At 40.4% G+C, this 22,446-nt stretch overlaps 1 protein-coding gene across 7 annotated transcripts; it reads right to left on the bottom strand.

Moving 5' to 3' along the window:
* Nucleotides 1-302: 302 nt before the first annotated feature.
* Nucleotides 303-21,572, bottom strand: loxl3b (lysyl oxidase-like 3b). 7 transcript variants are annotated; one of them, XM_061794033.1, is made up of 15 exons: nucleotides 21,303-21,572; nucleotides 17,443-17,935; nucleotides 16,470-16,633; nucleotides 15,890-16,107; nucleotides 9,175-9,385; nucleotides 8,241-8,421; nucleotides 7,591-7,745; nucleotides 6,716-6,886; nucleotides 4,696-4,851; nucleotides 3,516-3,675; nucleotides 2,170-2,413; nucleotides 1,959-2,074; nucleotides 1,136-1,272; nucleotides 858-969; nucleotides 303-773 (listed from the first exon to the last, which is right to left on the bottom strand). In XM_061794033.1, the coding sequence occupies exons 2-15, from the start codon at nucleotides 17,786-17,788 to the stop codon at nucleotides 700-702; spliced, it is 2,445 nt and encodes an 814-aa protein (XP_061650017.1). In that variant the 5' UTR covers nucleotides 17,789-17,935; nucleotides 21,303-21,572; the 3' UTR covers nucleotides 303-699. The 7 variants fall into 7 exon arrangements, with proteins under 7 accessions (XP_061650017.1, XP_061650012.1, XP_061650014.1 ...); XM_061794028.1 differs by lacking the exon at nucleotides 4,696-4,851 and having other exon boundaries at nucleotides 17,443-17,797; nucleotides 17,877-17,935; nucleotides 21,303-21,570; XM_061794030.1 differs by lacking the exon at nucleotides 6,716-6,886 and having other exon boundaries at nucleotides 21,303-21,571.
* Nucleotides 21,573-22,446: the final 874 nt, after the last annotated feature.

Raw genomic sequence — 22,446 nt, 5'->3', positions numbered from 1 at the left:
TACGCGTCTGCTCATCGAAAACAACGCAAATGTTGTGATACCACACACTTGTAGATTTTTAGTCCTGCGCACCCTCAACACTTTCCTAGACTTTTGAAGGCCCTTCAACAGCCATCTAAATTGGCGCACCAGGTGCCCCTCTAACATGCGGACCTGCAAGGAAAAAAGACCCCTAAAACCCAGTAAAAAAATAAATAAAAAAAAAACCAACTGCATTTAATTTCAACTTATTTCATTTACTTTAAAAAACCTCAGAAGGTAACCAAAATTCTAATCTAAGTCAAAAACCATGAAAACCCGACTTGGTGTGTTCTCAAATGTCCCTTTATAAGTGAATTATAAAATAAAAGTTCATTATTACCAATTAAACCGCTCATTTAATTGTGTGCAGCAGGTGTGATTACATCAGTGTATTGAAAAACCATCTTTTTTTTGTCATAAAATCCTAAAAAAAAAAAACAGCACAGCACCTCACAAAATAATTCTGGGAATCTTTAGAGCACCCTTTGACAGGTAATAAATACATTCACAAGAAGAAAAAAAAAAAGAATCCCAAAAAATAACTAAGAACGGCTCGAAGACGGATTCTCAAAGCGAAATCTTCCCTTTCGTTTCGCCGAAAAAAAAAAAAAAAATGACAGCAAGTGCACAAAATGTCCGGCGTGACATCTCCGTCTGTCCGTCCGTCGGATGTTGGGATTAAGAAATCTGGTTGTTCAACTGTCCCGGGAACTTCTCGAACCTTCTCTCCGCCTCCTCGCTGAAGGCGTCACCTGCGGGCGGGTTTGGGCGACAGACAAAATGAACAAAACAAAACCAAGATAGCGCAAGACTTTTTTTGGGGGGGTGTGGCTTACCGATGTGGCAGTTGTGGAACCAGATTCGATGGCCGTCGTACTTGCAGTTGCACTTCATGGCGTTGTTGGTGAAGTCACTCTCGGCCACCTCCAGGTTGGGGTTTATGACCACCTGGGCGGGCGAGGGAAAAGCCCCCAAAAAAGAAAAGAAAAGTTGCGGTTGACCAGGAAAAGTAAACAAAAAAAGTTGGGGTCGGGCTAAGGAATTGGCCGAGCAGAAGCAAGTATCCTAGTCAGGTGGGCGACGCTAAAGGGCGTGTGCGTGTGCGCGCTCCTACCTGCATGATGTAATTTCCGGGTTTGACGTCGGTGATGTCGATCCACTGGCAGTCGATGTCGTGGCGGTACAGGTCCCAGCAGCCCACCGTGATGCCCTGGTCTCCAAAGTTGGCGCACTCGTAACGCTTGGATACACCTGCGGGTGGCGCAGGGTTCGCATTGGACGCTTCAATAGGTACACACCAATGCCACACGGAGAAATAATAACAACAATAATAATAATAGCTTCGATTGATATAGCGCCGTTAAGGGACCCAAGTCTGCTTGGGTGGTCATCTACTATTTCTAGTTTTACAACGCAAACTGTTGTTGACCTTATTTTTGGAACTTGATTGCTTTGTTGAAACGCATTTATGGTACAAATAGCACAAGCTAAAAAAAAAAAAGTTCACCAAAATATTCTAATGCAGTAAAAGTTGCATCATTTAGTTTCACAGTAAAATGGCAATATTAAAAAAACTTTTAAATTAAAATTTCAAACGTAAACAATTAAAATTGTTTTTTAAAATACATTTAAATATTTTTCAAGTTAAAAATGTAAAAAATAAAAAGAATGAGATTTTCACAATTTAAACATTGAAACAATAATCATTTTCAACCTTTATTTTGAAATGTTTGTATAATTCATAAATTTGGAGAATTTTAAAATGACAATACATTTACAAAAAAAATTAAAACTCCAAATTAAACATTTAATAATTATGATGAGATATAATTTTATTACAGAATGAATTATTTTGGTTGTTGTTTGCATTGGGTTGCACAACCACAACGCTGAAGATATTTTCTAATATTTTATTGGTATGAAAGGTTTGTGCGGACCTTCCTGGCAGTCCGAGTCCTCCAGACAGAAACTGGCTTTGTGCCCTTCGGCCACTTTGGTTCCGTTGGCGTTGAGCAGATCGTAGTGGGTGAAAATGTCCATGCTGTGGTAATGCCTACAGGAAAAAGTCAGAGGAAGTTTGAGACCATCAAGAAAGATCCACAAGAACATGCAGGCTACCTTGACTTGTGTGGGTTTTGTTTTCTTTACCCGTGACAAGCGTGCCACACCCACGAGTGGCGGCCGGCTTTGGGCTTGAAGTCGGCGCGACCGATGTTGTGGATCTGCGAGGAGAAGCGCAGCAGGCGGCGGTGACCGTAGGGCCAGTTGGCCTTGGCGGCCGTCTTGGACAGGCAGTCCTCCTCTGCGGCGCAGTACAGCATGTGCAGGGGCCGGTCCTCGATGTAGACCGTCTGCTGCACCAGCGGCGCGTTCAGGACCAGGTCGGACGCCGCTGTGCCCCAAATACAAAACACCTTTTAATCACATTTTCTACATTTCAAACGCACCATTCATTGGCTAGGCTTCAAACTGTACATGTAAATTAAAGTGGAGAGTTCACGTTTTGACAGTGGTCATTTGGCATTTGGGGGCATGTGAGGCAGTGCCCCACCAGATCCCGGAGATTAAAGTCCGACTAAAGTCAAATTTGACCGGAATCTTTAGGAAGATCAGCATATAATGTCACTAAACTGTAACAGTTTAAACTTACTTCAGCGTACCTCAAGAGAGCCCTGCATTTGGGGGCCAAGTGGGACAGTGCCCCATCAGATCCCGCACACTGTTTAATTCAAGAAGTTGGCCCAAATTTCACAGTTTTCTACAAAAGATGTCCCAATCTGATGTGAGATGCCAGGATAGCCCAAAACAGCTCAGTGATTTGCCATTTTGGGGTAAAGTGGGGCAGTGCCCCACCAGATCCCCCACATTGCGAACATCAGACATGGACTAAAGATGAATTTGACATAAAAAAAAAAAAGGTTTGCTGAAAACTTTCTGTTTGAACCGATGCCAGCGTACCTCAAAAGAGCTTTGCATTTGGGGGTCAAGTGGGGCAGTGTCCCACCAGATCCCACAGGTTGTGAACATTGGAAACACCAAAGTTCAAGAAAAGTTGAGTTTTACCAGAAAAAAATAGCCCCAAATTTTGCAGTTTCCAACAAAAGATGTCCCAATGTGATGCTAGGCAACAGGAAACCTCAAAACAGCTCAGCGAGTTTGCATTTGGGCAAATGTGTGGCAGGGCCCATCAAAACTCACAGATTGGAAACATTAGACATGGACTAATGATGAGTTGTCGTTCAATAAAAGTCACACAAAAGTTTGGTTTAAACTGATGTCAGCGTATCTCAACATATTTCAGCGGTTTTATATTTGGGGGACAAGTGGGGCAGTGCCCCTCCAGATCACGCAGACTGCAAATGTTAAGCACGAACTAATGTCGAATTTGAAAATCAGACCGCACCAAATGTCACGGTTATTAACAGTAATAATACACTTGTATGGGAATCTTGTTTCAAAAGTATATCCCGTAAAAGACGGCCCCCGCGACTCACTCTCTGAGCAGATGATGCCGGCGGCGAATTTGGCGGCGGCCTTCTGGCAACTGAGCGTCTTGTGTCGCTGGCACTGCGTCAGTGACATCTCGTTTCCGGTGCACTTGACGCCGCTCAGCACCATCTCGGTCACGTTGCTGCTGTCCCAGTACCACGTTTCCTTGGGGGTGGGCGGGACACACACAGAGCGGCCAGCCAATCAGGGCTCAGAATGCACACACTCAGGAAGTAATCACAAAACCAGGGGCGGGCAAGCGTTTGTGTTGAAGGGCCACATTTGATTTTTGAAACAGACAGATAGGCCACATCACTGGTCAGCGGGGTAAAGGAAAAGGAAAAATTTTTTTGTATAACATTTTATTTGAATAATATAAGAATAATTCATTCTAATTTTGTTTTATTAAATGAACCAATGATTTTATTTAAAAATTCATAAATGTAAAATGTATATTTAAACATGTTTATTGGACTGTATTGTATTACTTACAATATACAAATTCACCATTTAATTAAAAAAGCTATATGTATATGCAAAATAATTTGAATACTATTACTGCATTTATAATGAATAAGGTAAACAATAATTTAATAAAATGTATAATAATAGACATGTAAAATTTTATTTTTCTAATATTTATTATTTGCAATAAATACATCAACAAACAAATTCATAAAAAAGTAAAAAATACAGATTTTTTAAACATTTTTACATTATTTCCGATATATAAGTTAAATTATTTAATTTAGTTTTCAATTTAATTATTTTTATTTTATATTTAATAAATTAATTATTTAATATTTTTTATAAATAAATTAAATGTATATGTAAAATGGTTTATTTTAACAAAAAATGTCATTGTATTATTTAGAATAAATAAATGAAATAATTATTTAATGAGATAAATGCATGCAAAATAAATTAAAAAATGAATAGAAAAATTTGAATGAACAAATTTCAGGAAGAAAAAAAATGTCCAAAAGGTAAGGATGCAACAAAAATTCCAAGACTCTTGAGCGTGTAAATGCTCGATGGGCCGCATGAAACGAGCAGACGGGGCCGTGTGCGCTTTGCCCACGCCCGCACTGGACGCTGTGCGATGTAACTCACAAAATAAGATTTGATTTCGAAGGCGGCTCGCAATCTTATTTTGGAAGGGAGCTTTGCAGCTCTGGCACTTACGGTGATGGCGTGCATGGAGTAGCCCAGGCCGAGCTGCCTGCACGCCACCATGGCTTCCCGGGTGGTCCAGCCTGTGCTGCACACCGTGCCCCACTTGGAGCCCACCCGAACCTCCACCCGGCCCTCGTACGCGCTGCGGCCGCCCACTATCCGGATCTGCGGAACACGCCCTGCTGGGAGTCAGTCAGTGATGGATGGGGCGTACGCGCTTGCTGTCCCTGACTCTCGAATTGCCAATTCCAAAATTCAAGTACAAACTTCAATATTAAAATCCAAACTCACATCTGTGACATCTGTGTTTGAATTTTAATTGCTCCGCAAGACACACCAATAACTGGAACTTGTTAGTAATTGTCTTAGAACGACCACTAACTCAAATATGTTAGTAAAGATATTTAGCCGACCAATAATTGTTAGCACCATCCAAAATTCACCGTAGGAAATTTAAATTCAAAGAAGATGGCAGACTGAATTTATAACGCTGAATATTTGAAAAGGCTACTCATCCTTGCAGTGTCAGTGTCACATGACCAATGGAGCGTAACGTGATTGGCTGGACATTGGCTGAATTGAGAGGTTTGATTGCTTCTCCCTGCTTGAGATCTTGATTTAAAAAAATATATATATATTTGAATTTTTAACTCTTGAGGGTTTTTTTTTTTTTTTTTTTTTAAATTCAACACCTTGAAAAATTGTGTAAAAAAAATACATATTTTTTTTACACACAATTCAACATCTTGAAAAATTGTGTAACAAGATGTTGAATTTTTTTAATTAAAAAAAAAAAAAAAAAAACCCTCAAGAGTTAAAAATTCAAATTCAAACTCCGATTGCACGGATATACTTCCATACAGTAGATCTTGGCACGTTGAGTTGCACTCGGGCTGTGGAAAATGTGTGCTGTGAGTCAGGCGGTCCGGTTAGAATGTCAGCGTGGGTTTTTAGCGGGGGTGGGATGAGGTCACCGCTTGGACCGTGGCGCTTCCACTTGGATTGGGAACGCCGTTCGAGGCCGAGTCGGGATGCTTTTCTTTGCACGCCACAAAGAAAAGTTGTTAGTTATAATATACTGTCACACTTCAAGCACAAAGCGCAAATAAAAAACGGGGTTGCTGGTTTGATGTTTAGCCATCAAGCCACCTCTCGCAGGGAAATTAAACCTTTCCTGGAAAAAAAATATCAGGAAAATCTGTACAAAATGTTTGAGTTTCAGAAGAACACTTGAATACTTTTTTTCCCCCCAGAAATTTCAATAAAATCAGCCCATTGGCTTGTAAAAGAATTCACAGATTGAAGTGACGTGATGCGAGACGCAAAAGAGCGCAGCGATTTTGCCATATGGGGGCAAACAAGTGGGGCAGTGCCCCCACCAGATCCTGCAGCTTATGAACAAAACCAGACTTTCACCAGAATTTCCGGCCATAATTTACTGGAAAATCAGCCTATTAGTTTGCACTAAATTTTGAAATGACGTGACGTGCAATGTCTCAAATTTCAAAAGGGCTCAGCGCTTATTCTTTTGTGGGGAAGTGGGGCATTGCCAAGCTAGATCCTGCACATTGCAGACATTGGCGACTCCAGAGTGGAACAAAAGTTGAATTTGACGGGAGAATCAGCTAATAATGTCGCACAAAATGTCTTTATTTGGCATAATGCAAATAAATTGACAAGCCAGCATCAAAGAACCAGCCCGACACGCAGTTGGATTCTTCTTTCTCCAAACAAGTCAAAATTGACCAGAATTCTGGGGAAAATCTGCCTATAACGTTTAAAATTTCATGTGAGACATTGGCGTATCTCCAAAGAACTCTATCTAGCGAGTGTTAAACGATAAACTTCTTTGTTTGTCACGTTGTGAAGGAACTGCACAGAAATATTACCTTGGGGGCACAATCGCTAATCACCCGGGAATGTATATGCAGTTCCCTTCCTACTGTAAATAAGAGGAGGTTCATTTTGAACGTGACAGTATATTATAGTTGCTATAGTACGTTAATGGCGTCAAGTGTTAGCGACCTACTTGGTTAGCCTGGTTAGCGTAGCCCAGGCCCAGCTGCCTGCAGGCCACTATGGCCTCCTTGGTGGTCCAGGTCTCGCCACAGATCAGACCCCAGACCTCTGTGCCGTTGGTGTCGGTACCAAGAACCTCCACGCGGCCCTCGTAGCGGGTGCGCCCCCCTCCGAGTCGGATCTGTGCGGCGGGGCCGAGGGGGGTTAGCGCAAAGGTCCGGTGGGATCAAAACTAAAGTGCCCAATTTAAAAAAAAAAAACAATTTTTTAATCCCACTAGAGCCTTTGTGAGCATTTCCATGGACAAATATTAGCTGGTTCCAACCAGAAATAGTCCATGTTAAAGCTTCACATCACTGCTGTCAAGATTATTATTATTATTTTTATTTTTACTAACAAATCAAATTAACTATACAGGACGCACACAAAATTGGGGAGCGACCACGTGTCAGAATCTACTGGAGGTAAACATGACAATCACAACATTGTGGAGCGACCACAAGATTGTGGAGTGCCACTTGCTAGAATCTAACAGGAATTTAAATGTGGACGCACACAACATTGTGGCGTGACGAGATGTTAAATTCTACTGTAACTTAAACGTGGATGCACACAACGTTGTGGAGCCACCACATGTATCAGTGACAATGCTCGTCTTGACACCAGTGAGGAAGCCATATCAGTTCATTAGTGAACTTTCCGTTATCAAATTAGCTGACTAGATGCTAAATTATTGTGATGATGTCACGGCATCGTGTGACATCGTCACTAAAAATTAGTAGCAAAAAAACCATTTTCCTGTGCGGCCAATCACACGAGCTGCTGAAGTTGCTGGCCAAAAGAGAGATGTGGTGATGGCAAGGGAGAGAGAGGTGTCACTCTGACCGAGTTCTCCAGGCCCATGTAGGGAATGTTGCAGCGCACGGCCGCGTCCTCCGTGTGCTGGCAGTCCTCCGACGTGATGTTCTTGAACGGGCAAGTCCAGATGGAACGCTCGTGGCCCGTGCACTTCACCTCGTTCATGTAGATGGGACCCATTCCTGAAAAAAAAAAAAAAATAAACGGAATATTTATGGAACGTTTACAGGCACTGGGAAAATACTTTTAACCTGGAACTTTGATTTATGGAAACGTGGCAAACAACACATTTTAATGGGGGAAAAAAAATATTCTTAGATTTTTTGAAAAGAGGAATTGTAATGAAAAAAACCTCACATTTTGGATTTTGGGATTCATGATTGATCACTTCCTTGATCACTGATGAAAAATTTCAGATCTTGTGCTTTCCATGAAGGAAATATTTCTTACACATAATGATAGAGTAGAACTTGAGTCTGTCAGCATTCCTTCACTGCACAAAAAAAAAAAAAAAAAAAAAAAACTCCAAAGGAAAATTTAGGAGAGAAATGTGGCCTGTGAGTTCAAAGTTGACGTCTCTGGGGTCAAGTCCCACAACCGACGTCTGTGAAACTTTTGTTTCTCTTCCTTGTTTGTGTGTGTGTGGGCGCGCCCGCGTGAGTGCATGCACGTCTCACCTTGGCCCATGCGCCCCCCCGTCATGGCCTCCTTGGCGCTGCCGAAGCCGAGCTCCCTGCACACCACGCTGGCCGACTGCAGGTTCCAGCGGTCGTCGCACACGCTGCCCCACTCGCCGCCCTTCAGCACCTCCACACGGCCTTCGCCCAGCCGGGCCCCGCCCTTCAGCCGCACATTGCTCTGGTAAAAACAAAGACGCATGCAACATTATGGAGAGAACACATGTTGGAATTTATGGGTAGACACGGAGGTACAAAACATTGTGGAAAACATCACATGTTGGAGGTGATCAGAATACAAACATTCACGTAAACAACGTTGCAGAGTGACCACAAGATTGTGGAGTGATCACACACACAACAGTGTGGAGCCACCACATGTCAAAATTTACTGGAACAAAAACATGGACACACACAACATTACAGAGCAACCCCAACATTATGGAGCGTCCACAACATTGTGCAGCTTTCACATGTCAATTGTTGACCAAAACTTAACCATGGACACGCACACACACACACACACACAACATTGTGGAGCAACCGCAAAACTGAGGCGTGACCACAACATTATGGAGCGACTGCACCATCGTGGAGTGACCACACAACAGTCTACTGGAACAAAAACAAGGACACAGACAACATTGTCAAGTAACCGCAACATTGTTGAGCGATCACCCACGCAACATTGTTGAGCAACCACAAAATTACGGAGCGATCACACACACAACATTGTAATGCGACCACATATCACATTTTACTATAACTTAACTATAGACAGACACAACATTATGGAGCAATCACAACATCGAGGCGTGACTACACGTTCGGAGTGACCACACCATTATGGAGCGACCACACGTCAGAGAATACTGGAACAAAAACATGGACGCACACAACATTGCGGGGCGACCACGAACAAGTGGGACCGTACCGAAGGTTTGGGTTTCTTCTTGAGTCTGGCGCTCTGCTGGACGAAGAGCGGTCCCGGCACGCAGCTGACGACGACGGGCGAGCCGCCCCGGCACGACGCCGTGCCATTGGGCCCGTTGAACTCCAGCGGGCAGGCGGCCAGGTGAACCTCGGTGCCCGTGCACGCCACCGAATGCACGTGGTACACGTTCTTCTGACGCTGCAAAAACAACCTGCAGGGCCGGGGGGAGCAGGCAAGCCACAATTTCACCATGAGTCCAATTTTACCATGGGTCAATTTTTACCATGGATCTTTTTTCCCCCCTTACAATAAATAGATTTTTAACAGCTGTCTTTTTTTTAACCATAGGTCCATTTTTACTATCGGTCAGTTTTTATCAAGACAAAATTTTTACCGTGAGTCAATTTTTACTGTTGGTCAGATTTTACCATGAATCAATTCTTACAATGAGTCATTTTTTTTACCACGGGTCAGTTTTTAACCGGGAGTCAGTTGTACCATTGTTTAGTTTTTATCATTTTCATTTTCATTGTCAATTTTACCATGAGTAATGATTTTTTTTTTTTTAGCATGACTAAATTTTTTTACCATGACAATATATTTTTTTTAACCATAAATCCATGTTGAGCAGCGGTCAGTTTTTACGTTGACTAATTTTAAGTCCAATTTGACCATTGGGTCATTTTTTTACCATGAGTGACATTTAACATTAATATTCTTACCATAGATTTAAAAATTAGTTAGATTTTAGATATAGATATATATTTTTTTACCTTAAGTCCAATTTTACCACTGCTCAGTTTTTACCATGACTCAATTTATACCACGAGTCAATTTCTTCCATTGGTCAGTTTTTACCATGAGTAAAAAAACAAAACTGCAAGACGTAGCAGAAGAACAGGACTGTAATAAAGAGTCCTACACGGTACAACAATCTCCCTTAATACAACCTGAGAATAATTGTTGAAAGTGCGCTTGTAGCAGCTACACGGTTAGCGCTCACATTACCTTGGAGCAGGGCTGCTCTGTTTAGACTTAGCGTTAGCTTTAGCTTTGGCTGTCTGCCTGTAAGGTAAACACGGGTTAGACTGCACACTTTTAGCCCACGATAATAAACGTATGAGGAAGACATATTTAAGAAGGAATGTGTCACTTTCAACACGACACGTAGCGGCGAACGTTATCTGACACATCATACAAAAGATGCTGATTTCTCATATTGTATCTTTTGTAGACTGTTTCATGCCATTGTTGAAAGTGACACATGCTTCTTAAATCAAAGTGAAAAGTATGTGGACACTTACGCTCATTGTGGTGAATGTTTATGGGTCCAAATACTTTTGACCACATTCAACAATAATTCAAAGTGTACTACTATACCATACATCTGCTTGTGTTAACAATGACGCACAATCCATTCATTTAAATAACAAATGCCATGAAATAAAAAAGGATGATTTTTTTTTTCATTTTTGCAAATAGTCAATTGTTTATCATGGGTCATCTTCTACTATAGGTCAAATTTGAGCATGTGTTATTTTTTTTTTATCATGAGTCAACTTTATACCATTAGTCATTTTTTAACCACAAATTAAGGTTTTCATTAAAGTTTCTTCAGTTTTGTCATGGGTCAATTTTTAACATGACTCAGTTCATAATGTTTTGACAATTTTTTCTTATACAATGAGTCAATTTTACCATGGGTTATTTATATGACGAGTCAATTGTTTACCTGGGGTAATTTTCTACCATTGGTCAGTTTTTACCATGAGTCATATTTCCAATTCATGAGTCAAGCTCTTACATATCATCTAACTCAATTTTATACCATGGGTCTTTTATTACCATAAGTAAAAATTTTTTTACCCTGGGTCAATTCACATACTATATAAAACGCTAATCAATTCCTCTTTTTTATGGCATTTGTTTACTTTACTACAACCCCAATTCCAATAAAGTTGGGACGTTGTGTTAAACATAAATAAAAACAGAATACAATGATTTGCAAATCATGTTCAACCTATATTTAATTGAATACACTACAAAGACAAGATATTTAATGTTCAAACTGATCAACTTTATTGTTTTAAGCAAATAATCATTAACTTGCAACACTTTCCCAAAAAGCTGGGACAGGGTCATGTTTACCACTGTGTTACATCACCTTTTCTTTTAACAACATTCAATAAATGTTTGGGAACTGAGGGCACTATCTGTTGAAGCTTTGTAGGTGGAATTCTTTCCCATTCTTGCTTGATGTACAGCTTCAGCTGTTCAACAGTCCGGGGTCTCCGTTGTCGTATGTTACGCTTCATAATGTGCCACGCATTTTCAATGGGAGACAGGTCTGGACTGCAGGAGGGCCAGTCTAGTACCCGCACTTTTTTACTACGAAGCCACGCTGTTGTAACACATGCACAATGTGGTTTGGCATTGTCTTGCTGAAATAAGGAGGGGTTTCCGTGAAAAAGACGTTGCTTGGATGGCAGCATATGTTTCTCCAAAACCTGTATGTACCTTCCAGCTTTGCAACTTTGCATCCATAACAGTCCGGATGGTTCTTTTCCTCTTTGAGCTGGAGGACATGATGTCCTCAATTTCCAAAAATAATTTGAAATGCGGACTCGTCGGACCGCAGAAAACTTTTCCACTTTGCATCAGTCCATCTTTGATGAGCTCGGGCCTAGAAAAGCCGGTGGCGTTTCTGGGTGTTGTTGATGAATGGCTTTTGATTTGCATACTAGAGTTTCAAGTTGGACTTACAAACTGTATTTACTGACATTGGTTTTCTGAAGTGTTCCTGAGCCCATGCGTTGATATCCTTTACACATTGATGTCGGTTTTTGATGCAGTGCCGCCTGAGGGATCGCAGGTCACGGGCATTCAATGTTGGTTTTCGGCCTTGCCGCTTACATGCAGTGATTTCTCCAAATTCTCTGAACCTTTTGATGATATTACTGACCGTAGAAGATGAACTCCATAAATTCCTTGCAATTGTACGTTGAGGAACATTGTCCTTAAACTGTTGGACTATTTTCTCACGTAATCGTTCACAAAGAGGTGAACCTCGCCCCATCTTTGCTTGTGAATGACTGAGCAATTCAGGGAAGCTCCTTTTCTAGCCAATCATGGCACCCACCTGTTCACCTGTGGGATGTTCCAAACACGTGTTTGATGAGCATTCCTCAACTTTCTCAGTCTTTTTTGCCACCTGTCCCAGCTTTTTGGGAACGTGTTGCAGCCATCAAATTCTAAGTTCATGATTATTTGCTAAAAAGAATAAAGTTGATCACTTTGAAGATGAAATATCTTGTCTTTGTAGTGTATTCAATTCAATATAGGTTGAACATGATTTGCAAATCATTGTATTCTGTTTTTATTTATGTTTAACACAATGTCCCAACTTCATTGGAAACGGGGTTGTAAATGATCCAAGAACAATCGACCAGGAGAACTTTGGTGGGCTCTTCAACAAGACCACTAGAAGATACAGTGAAACTTAAATAGAATTAGTCTGCACATTAGTATGTTGTTTTTTTTCTAGCCATTGTTCAACTGGTTGCCAGAGTGATATAAATCCGTGAGTCTAGGAATCTGAATTATGAATTACGATGGTACCAAATTTGTTGTTGAAGAACCCGTCACAAAGCATATTCCGCATCTACACACCTTATATGTAAATGAGCACTCGTCTACTAGCCAAAGACTCACACAGCACAGGTTGACCTTTTCAAAAGTTCACTAACTAACTTAAGCTGTCAATCAAAGCCGCCATCAACATGCTGCATGTGATAAAAGTTTAAAGGGTTCCAAATGGTTAATGGCACATCCATCTATCTAGTGCAAAGAGTTAATAGCTACTCTAGGGAGAAAAACAGAACGCGGCCGGTGCAGCGGGCGTGTTTTCCCCCCGGCGACAGAGTACCTGGCACCTGCTGACACGTTAACCTTTGACCTGGAGACCCTCTGGGTGGCGCGCTTTCGCAAACGTCTGCAACCACCACACAGTCACACCCCGTCACACATCTTGCTAAGTTTCCAACAGTTTTGCAGCGTGTTTGTACGCTGTATTTTTGTTCCGGTGTGGATGTTACAGCGTATGCTTCTTACAGTTTTTGCCTTATATTTGTTCGAGTTGTTGCGTGTTACAGTGGTATGTCATAGCACACATGTTACAGCTCTTCCACGTGTTTCTTGTCATGCGTGTTTTTACAGTGCGTTTGTAACACTTGTTTCTTACAGTGTGTTTGCTCGTGTAGCGTTGCTTATAGTTTGTGTTATTCCTTAATGTATGTTTCTTACATGTCCTTGTATGGTTTTTTTTTATGGCGATGGTTTCATCCAGTGTATGTTTTTTTTTTACAGTCTTCCAGCTTCCGTTTCATACAGTGTATGTTTCTTGTGGCATGTTATGTTTCTCACGGCGTCGATTTCTTACAGCGTGGCGAAGGGGTCATCTGGGAACAGCGACGCCGACATTCCGCAAGTCGGCAGCCTCAATTGAGGTCAAACGTAATGACACAGATATTCCAAACATTTCACGTCCAGCACTCGACTTGTGGGCCTCGGTCTTTGTGCTTTAAGGCTCATTCATTAACTCAAACTACTTTGTCCCGCTTACCATCTGATATCATTTAAATGAAGGTACCCATATGTTTCAAGCCACAATATCGAGTCATTTGACAACTATAAAACTCCTGTTTGATGTTACACTGGCTGCGAAAAGACAAAACATTGACTGTAATGTTGCCACGGCAACCCAGGCGCTCCCATATTTAGCGACTTGAAATAATTGCCTAACCAGCCAGGAAACCGCACGTGTTGTGTTACAACTGTACTTTTGCTCCGAAATAAAACAAACAAGGCTTAACCTCAAGACACGGATCACATTATAACGCAATTTCTGTTAGCGTCGATTAGCTTAACTTCTTTAGGTTTTCGTCAATAACAATAATAAAAAAAGAATGTTAAACATCATTTTCAGCACTAATAATTAAAACTCACACACTTCAATTCAGTTACGCTTCCAATCCAGGAGAAGCCCTGGAACATTATTTAAATTCCCGCACAGGATGAATAAAGTGCCGTGAAGACTCTCCATAACAACCCAGGCTAAATTTAGCTCCCCTCTTACATACAAAGATTGTTTCTCTGTCTGTCTATCCATCCCTCTCAATGACAAGGTTCCACATTTGTAATGATAAACATTCATAGCCAACTCATGTCAATCAAAAGTTTTAAAAAATGTAAGAAACATTTTATAAAAATGCAACATTTTGCAAAAAAACAACATAAAGTCATGGTAAAGGCATTGGAAATGATAAAAGAAAAAACTAAAGGTAAAAGTAAATGTGAAGGTACATAGTAATAGTAAAGGTATTTTCATGGAAAGTTTTTTTTTTTTTTTTGCTGCTATCCTGCTAACTCACACGCAAATCCCTCTTTTACATCATTAACAAGGTCACCAGAAGCCCCTTGTGACCAAAATCCCTTTTAACAGATGTGCAGTATCCCAAGCACAGGATGTGGTGTGCTCCCGTCAAGGATTCACACACACCTGAGAGACAACACGCACACACACACACACACACAATTCTCCTCGAGATCCTGCGAGACGTCTGCACGACACACATACACGTTTATATATAAAAGCCTTTTTTTCTTCTTCTCACCCCCTGGAATGTGAAAGACAAACATCCCCATGGGAGTCCAATCTGCCGGTCTGCTGCAGCTCCGATTCAGGAGCTTAAGGAAACGCTGCAAGCACCACTCTGAGTTGGTTTGACATTTTTGTTTTTGCTTCTAATTGCAAGTTGCGTCATAATCGTGACATTCTCTGCTCTCGAAAAATCAAAAAGAGCCACGCGACGGGGATAAAAACTCTAATCCATCACAGAATAATATTGTATTGGATGGACACTTTAATAGGTACACCATGGAATGGGATCCAATACAAAATGTCCACCTAATAACGTTCAGATTTAATTGACACTGTCATTGGAGTTTATCAGGATTTTTAGAGAAATTTTAATGCATCTATAATGGATAATGGATAGAAATATAATGTAGTTATATATATTTTTTATATTGCTAATAATATATATCAATAATGTGTATTTTATTTTCATTTCTTTAAACTATAATTAATTACATTCTCTCTATATGGAGTTAAATATATATCAATAATGTGCATTTTTTTCAAATATAAATAATATATTATGCATTTATTTTCATTTCTCAGTGAATAATGCATGAAAATATATTTCATACAGTATATTTTCAGTATTACGCTATATATAAATACACAATTTAGTTTTATTAAAAAAAAATACAATCATATTGTTTACATATTGGTAAATATGTATAAGTAATAAACATTTAGTTATTTAAATTATCCCTTTTACATTCAAGATAAATATATTATATACGTATATGGTTTTTATTCTAATATAATGATATTCTTTAGATGTTTTTCAAAGTGTTATATAGTAACTATATTTTATATGTGGTTAAAGAATTATATATTTATAAAGATTAAATTATTTTTTAAAACTACAACTAATATGGTCAGTTGGAGCGCCACCTACAGGACTGGAGTGCAAAACGATGATCCATGTTTCAGACTCGTTGCCCTTTGTTGAGGTCTCTAGCTATTTTAATACAAACACAACTGTTTCTACCTCATACTGTCGTCACGGCAACCGGCGCCACTGACCTGTAGAAGTTCTTGTTGACCTTCCTCTCGTGAGGGAATCCCAGCATGCCGCAGACCACGCGCGTGTTCTTCGCCGTCCAGCCGGCGTCGCACACCTGCGCCCAGCTGTTCTTGTGCTTGACCTCCAGCACGCCCTCCGTGATGGGCAGACGCTTCTTGGCCGCCGCCACCACCGGACGCAGCCGCACCTCCTCCAGCTTGTTCTCGTCCACGTGAGCCTTGTTAAAGGTATTTAAAAAAAATTTAAAAATAAAAAATAAAAAAAGGTAAAAGCAAACGTATTACATGTGACAGCAATGGTGAAGGTAAAGGTAAAATAGTAAAGATAAGAAACGTAATGGTAACTCAAAAAATAAAGGCGAAAGAAATGGTTGATGAAATGGTAAAGGTAAAAGGTAAAAGCCGATTAGCAACGGTAAAGAAATGGTAGAGGTAAGGGTAAAGATCAAGGTAAAGTAGTAGAAAAAGGTCAAATCCAAGAGAACAAGGCAAAAGTAAAGGCAAAAATAATAGTAAAGGTCAAAGTACAAGTCAAATGTCGTCTAAGATGAAAAAGACCAAAGTCTCCAGCTGGACCGACCTCGATGACGTTGGCGTCCGCGAATCCCAGAATCCTCTCGTCTTTGCAGACCACGCCGGCGTCCTCGTCGTGAGTGCAGTCGCTGTTGCCCCAGCCGCGAGATTTGCACGCGCCGATGTTCTGCTCGCTGCCGCCGCACTGCACGTTGTCCAGCCAGATCTTACCTTCAACACAATTACAGCAGCATGGGAAACTTCGTGGGGCATAAAAATCCAATTGAAAAAAACTTTGTGGGTACACATCAAATACTTGGACGACCACTTGTTGCTAGGCAGATTTCATGGGGCTTCAGCATGACTGCCCTAAAATTTCTACATGTATATATTTTGGGGGAATAGAAATAAAATCCTAAATTATTCTGTGAGTTAATGACCAACTCAAAGAGTTTGAGGGCCACTTGTTGCTAGGCAGACTTCATAGGGCTCAATCATAACTGCCATCTAATGCCCATCTAATGTCTAATCTTGTTGTGTTCATAAAACTTCATAAACTAGATTACATTTTAGCTAGCCAGAATTGCTCAGATTGTTTTGCTGGACACTTTACAGAGTTGTCACTTGCTGCTAGGCAGACTTCATGAGGCTCCATTATAACTGCCCCAAAATATTTTGGTTGTTTTTCGAATAAAAATAAAGTACTACATACTAGCGGGTTAAAATCACAAGTGAGAAAGTTTTTGTGAGTTAACAGAATCGCTCATATTATTTTCCAGGGCACTTCACACAATTGCAACGTGTTGCTCGGCAGACTTCTGCCCAAAGTCCCGAACTGTTTCAGCTTTTGGAATAGAAATTAAATTCTTCCTAATTAAAATGAAACTTCAGTGAACGAACAGAACTGTACAGATTATTATCGTCATTCGATACTAGGGAGACATTACGGGGCTCGAGCCTAGATGCCCCAAATGGCCTCATGCTTTCCCGTAGAAAAGTAGATGTAAGCACAATCGCAGTGTAGTTGCTCCACATCCTACCTTGGCCCTTGCCATATTTGGCGCTGTGCGTCCATCCGATGGCCTCAACGAAGCCCAGCTGTCGACACAGCACGTTGGCGTTGGAGATGGAGAAGTCGTCGTCGCATATGGTGCCCCACTCGCCCTTGTAGAAGAGCTCCACGCGGCCCTCGTTGTGCTTGCGTGGGAATCCGGCCAGTCGGACCTTCAGCCTCTCCGTCTGGGGCTGCGCGGAGGACGGCGGCGGCGACGTGGACGGACGAGGGGTGGCGGCTGGCGGCGTCGCCGTCTGAGCGAAGCAGCGGGGCGGGCACGAGGCGAGGAAGAAGAGGATGCAGACCAAACGCCTGCCGGTCCACGCCGACATTCTTACGCCTACAGGTCAAACAGACAAATTCGATTTGACTTGATGTCAGTCCACGTCCCAAACAAATACAGCAGTTCCTTTACTTCCCAGTGCCCCAATTTCAAGTTGCGAGCCGTCTCTCGCCCAAGTGGCCCCGGTTGAAGTTTGCTGCAAAATTAAACATGAAACAAAGAATTACACGTTATGTTTTTCACCAAACCACATGACTTTGACCTACGAAAGTCTGCTCGTTTAATGCAAACACATGAGAAAAGCCATAGACGGGCTAACAAACGTAGCATCGATATGGCGGTAGTTATAAAACTTTAAACAATGAATATTTGAACACAATAGGTGCAGGAACAAATACATAGCTACTCATTATGCGCTGCAGAAAAATGACTAATATTACTGCAGCTTAGTTGCGACGGTCGTCTTTGCATTTCATCATAAGATCTGAGTGTATTATATGTACAGTGCCGTGAAAAAGTATTTGCCCCCCTTCTCAAATTTCCCCACTTTAAAAGATCATGGGGGGTCAGTAGTTAATCTCGGCAGTGTTTATATTATACTGCCCCCCGGTGGTCAAGGCGCACACACCAGAAGGAGCAAAGCAATGTCCATTGAATTATGGCATAAAATCATGATGCAAAAACTATTTAATTATTTGCATTCTATTTAATTACGTACGTTATTAATGTACGTTTTTACAAAGTCAAATACTTTAGACTGTGATTGGTGTTTTTACCCTTAAAAAATAAACACGTTACAAATTTCTTGACAAAATCCAGATTGCATCTAACCAGAATGCAAAGCAGTAATTAATAAATAGCATTTAGCACTTTTCGGGCACAACTCATAGGACAGGAAATAGAACGTACGTCGCTGTCGACCTGTTATACGCTACATAAACGTGCTATTGACAACATTCTGTGTGTGGAGAGTGGGAGGGGGGAACGGGGGGGTCCGCACAAATCCAGCAGTGTGGTGTGTTTGTACAGAAACCACCAGACTGGAGTCTCCCGCTGTCAAACACGACTGACACTTTTTTCCCATCAGGAGCCGTATTAGGATAAAAAGGTGCGCCATTATAATAAAAATCTGGTTAACCAAAGGAAATATCATCGAGAATAAAGTCGCGGCTTAGTTTAGAAAGGTACTGTAACATCATGAGTAAAAAAAAATAAAAAATCACCCCCCCCCCCCCGATTAAAAAAAAAATGTATTTAAAAAAAGACAATGTTACGAGGATAGTTATATTTTTCCAAGACGTCATACTTAGGGGGGGGGGGAATTTGGATTTTCAGAAAAAAATTAGCTTGTATATTTTCAAGCTCAAAAGTCATCATTTTTAAGATAAAAATTGAATCTTTTAAACAAAAAAGTCAAAATCCTCAAAGAATAAAGTCTTATTTTATTAAGATAAAAAGTTGAATATTTTCAAGCTCAAGTCTCTCTTTTTTTAATTGAAGTCATATTTGTTTCCAAGAAAAAAGGAATAAGTCACAATTTTCAAAGACTAAAGTCGTATTTCTTTCAAAATGAAAAGTTTCAAGATTAAAACTTAATTTTTTTTCAAGATAAAAGCCGCATATTTTTGAGAAAAAAGTTCCAAAAAAAGAATTATACGTACGACAAGACGAAAGACTTTCCAAATGCCACCCACACCGCAAATTATGACTTCATTCTCATTAGAACATGAACTTTTCAAGCTTTCCCAGTGCTTTTTTTTGCCACCCCTTTCACATACACATGAAAAAGTGGAGCAAGAACATGACACACAAACACACACACACACACAAACACACACCTGGTGTGATAAGCGAACTGATTGTTGCATTGTGTTTGTTCGATTCTCCGCATTGTTCCCAGCGGTTGCCGACCTCACTGCACAGCGGCAGCACAAGTTTTTATTGCTGCTCAAACCAGCAGCCGGACTCGACATCACAGTGGGAACATTTCACACGTGTTTGCGTGTGCGTGCGTGGACCGTCTGGGTCGGGACGAGGGAGGGAATAGTTTCCAGAAGCCACAAGGAAACCTCTCCTACAAGACTGATTCATTCATTTGATGGATAGCTGAAGCAGCAATGCATTATGGGAGGTGTGGTCTTCACTAACGGGACATTTGGCTGTAAACTTCAAAACCCTGTAAAGTGAATTGAGACATTTGTTCCAAAACACTTTATACATGTTTGAATGGAATGCTGAAAACATGCGTGAAGTCAGATTTACGGTGTTGTCTGGATTTTTGGGCCGTGGCTAAAACAGGGGCCTTTGACTTGTCCCTCCCACACTTTGGGCAGGCGTAGCCACTTTAGAGGGCCTCATTGTCGGCCATAAGTGTGCGCACGCCATAAAGAGACCGGCGGAAGAACAAGGCAAGGGGGGCAGATTTTTTATTTAATCCGACGTAACATTATTTGTGTGGACAGGGGCTCATCGCTGGTGTGGCTACTTTAGAGCGCCTCGTTGTTGCAGTGTGTAAAAGCCCCGCGGCGATTCGGTGGGATATATTCCATTCCGAAACATAAGAAGCCTCACTTTACATACGTGGCAATTTATTATTATTTTTTAATCATTCAAATTTGGCAGGCATGTTCACAACAATCTTTGGTATGTCAAATTTACGGGACTTTTCTCTGGACGTCTTGAAAGTACCGTTCCCCCGAGCGGGGTTTTCTTTCAGCACAGGTAATAGTTCCTATACTCCACAGAATGGTCCCCCCAAGAGTCCTGGGGTAAACCTCTTGCAGTCCTGATAAAAATGTGATGACCTTACATGAAGGAATTGTATATTTTTAATGTCCTTGTTATATTACAAGAATAAACTAATATCTATTTAATCTTCGGGATTAAAAAGACAAATATTCCAAGTAAAACGCTAATCGTATTTGAGTCTGACCTTTTGAGATAAATCAAGTTATTCCATGATTTAAAAAAAAAATCTTACAAGAACTAAGTATTTCAAGATGAAGTCATACTGTTACGAGAACTAAGTCAAATATTTATTTAATTAACAAGTAATATTTTCCAAGTAAATTTTTTTTAATAAGACTAAAGTTGTATTTCTCAAGATTTAAAAAATGTTAAATTGTAATAATACAAGATTAACATTTAATTATTTCGATATTTTTCTTCTGAGTTAAAGCTGCATTTTTCACTATGAGAGAGAGAATTTTTATAAGATAAAGCCATTTTTGTCCTAAAATGAAGATGCATTTTGTTTCAGGATATTTTGTTTAGATAAACATTTCCTTTAGAACAAAAAAAAAAAAACGCAATATTACAAGAATAAAGTTGTATTTTCATGAAAGTGGAATACATATCAGGCATTTACCATACCAAGTAGCACATGCTTTTGTAGTTTTGACAGTAAAATTTCGGATAATGTGCCTTATCTGTTGCCTTTATGGAAACACACACAAGCCATTCAAATATACTTAACTGGACACAAGAAGTTACACGTTTAACCTTACATTTTGCAATATTGTGCATCTAGGGTTGCATTATATTGTGTACACGTGCGTGCTTACCTTATTGATGCCGAGTGAGGAGCGTGCAACGGTTCCACAGCTTTTGTTTTCTGGGGAGGAAAAAAAAAATGGTCCAGAAAAAAGTGGTGGAAAAAAAGGGGGCTGGGGGGGCACACGTGACACACAAAAAGTAACTTCACACTTGGCTCCGTCTAATTGCTGGTGTGGTTAGGGGGGGAAAGCGTGGGACGAACGTCGTGTTGTTTTTCGTGGTGTCTGTGAATTGCCAGCTGTACAGTTTGGCCGAGGAAGAGGAAGAGGAGGAGGAGGAGGAGGAGGAGGGGAAAGAAGGGGCGGCGGAGGAGGGCTGGGTCTAATTCCTGGGAGGCACACACACGGGCTCTTTCATGGCCGTCTGGCGCTTGTGTAATAGCACGAAATGAACAAAAAAGAAAAAAGAAAAAAAAGCTAACTTTACCCAAATGGCAAGAAATGAACAAATAAGAAAAAAAAAGCTAACTTTACCCAAAATTTATCAAGCGAATTTCTCAATGAACGAGCACGTGACGTGAGCCTCAAATACATCACACACAACAGCAACAGACACTTCATTAGGAACAGCTGCATCATTTAATAAGACCAAAAAAATTGACTACATTTCCTTTTTACATTTTTGTATATGTTGACAATCGTGGCCAGAGTGCAAGTCTTTGATGTAGTTCCTATTGCATACAATTAATCAATGTTTAGTTTTGTTTTTTTTTGTGTATTTTTCCAGAAAGTGGTATTCTTGCAGGAAGTCATATTTTTATGCAACGCTCGTTACATATATTTTCAATCAAACAGTCTATTAGAATATTGCAAGAATTAAGTCATATTTTGGGGGATGAAATACAATAAATCAATTGTTTGCATTACATACTTTTAACAAAAACGTCAGATGAGAATATTTTATTCCTGTAAAAATATTGTACATTTTGATTTTTGAAAATAACTTTTTTTTTTATTAAGTTGGAAACTCAAAGTTGCACCATCATAGTCATAAATTATTCAAAAAAGTTAAATATGAATACACTTTTTCCCTGAATAACAACATAATCCTACAAGAATGCTGTAGTCATAAATTTGAGGATGAAGTGTTCGAGTCAGATTTTTTTCCAGTTGTATACTGTATTTTATTTTTAAAAAGTCCCTCTTCCAAGAA

This window comes from Phyllopteryx taeniolatus, chromosome 13, assembly GCF_024500385.1.
Source record: "Phyllopteryx taeniolatus isolate TA_2022b chromosome 13, UOR_Ptae_1.2, whole genome shotgun sequence".
Lineage (NCBI taxonomy): Eukaryota > Metazoa > Chordata > Actinopteri > Syngnathiformes > Syngnathidae > Phyllopteryx > Phyllopteryx taeniolatus.
The sequence above is the reverse complement of the archived record's forward strand: the minus strand, read 5'-3'. Positions and strand labels throughout refer to the sequence as shown.

Excerpts from the sequence above, each read along its gene's own strand:
- loxl3b (XM_061794033.1), bottom strand. The coding sequence starts at position 17,788 with ATGTCGGCGTGGACCGGCAGGCGTTTGGTCTGCATCCTCTTCTTCCTC. Across the intron at positions 16,634-17,442 it reads CAAATATGGCAAGGGCCAAG|GTAAGATCTGGCTGGACAAC; the intron begins GTAGGATGTGGA and ends ATTGTGTTGAAG. Across the intron at positions 6,887-7,590 it reads ACATGGGCCTGGAGAACTCG|ATCCGACTCGGAGGGGGGCG; the intron begins GTCAGAGTGACA and ends CCCGCCGCACAG.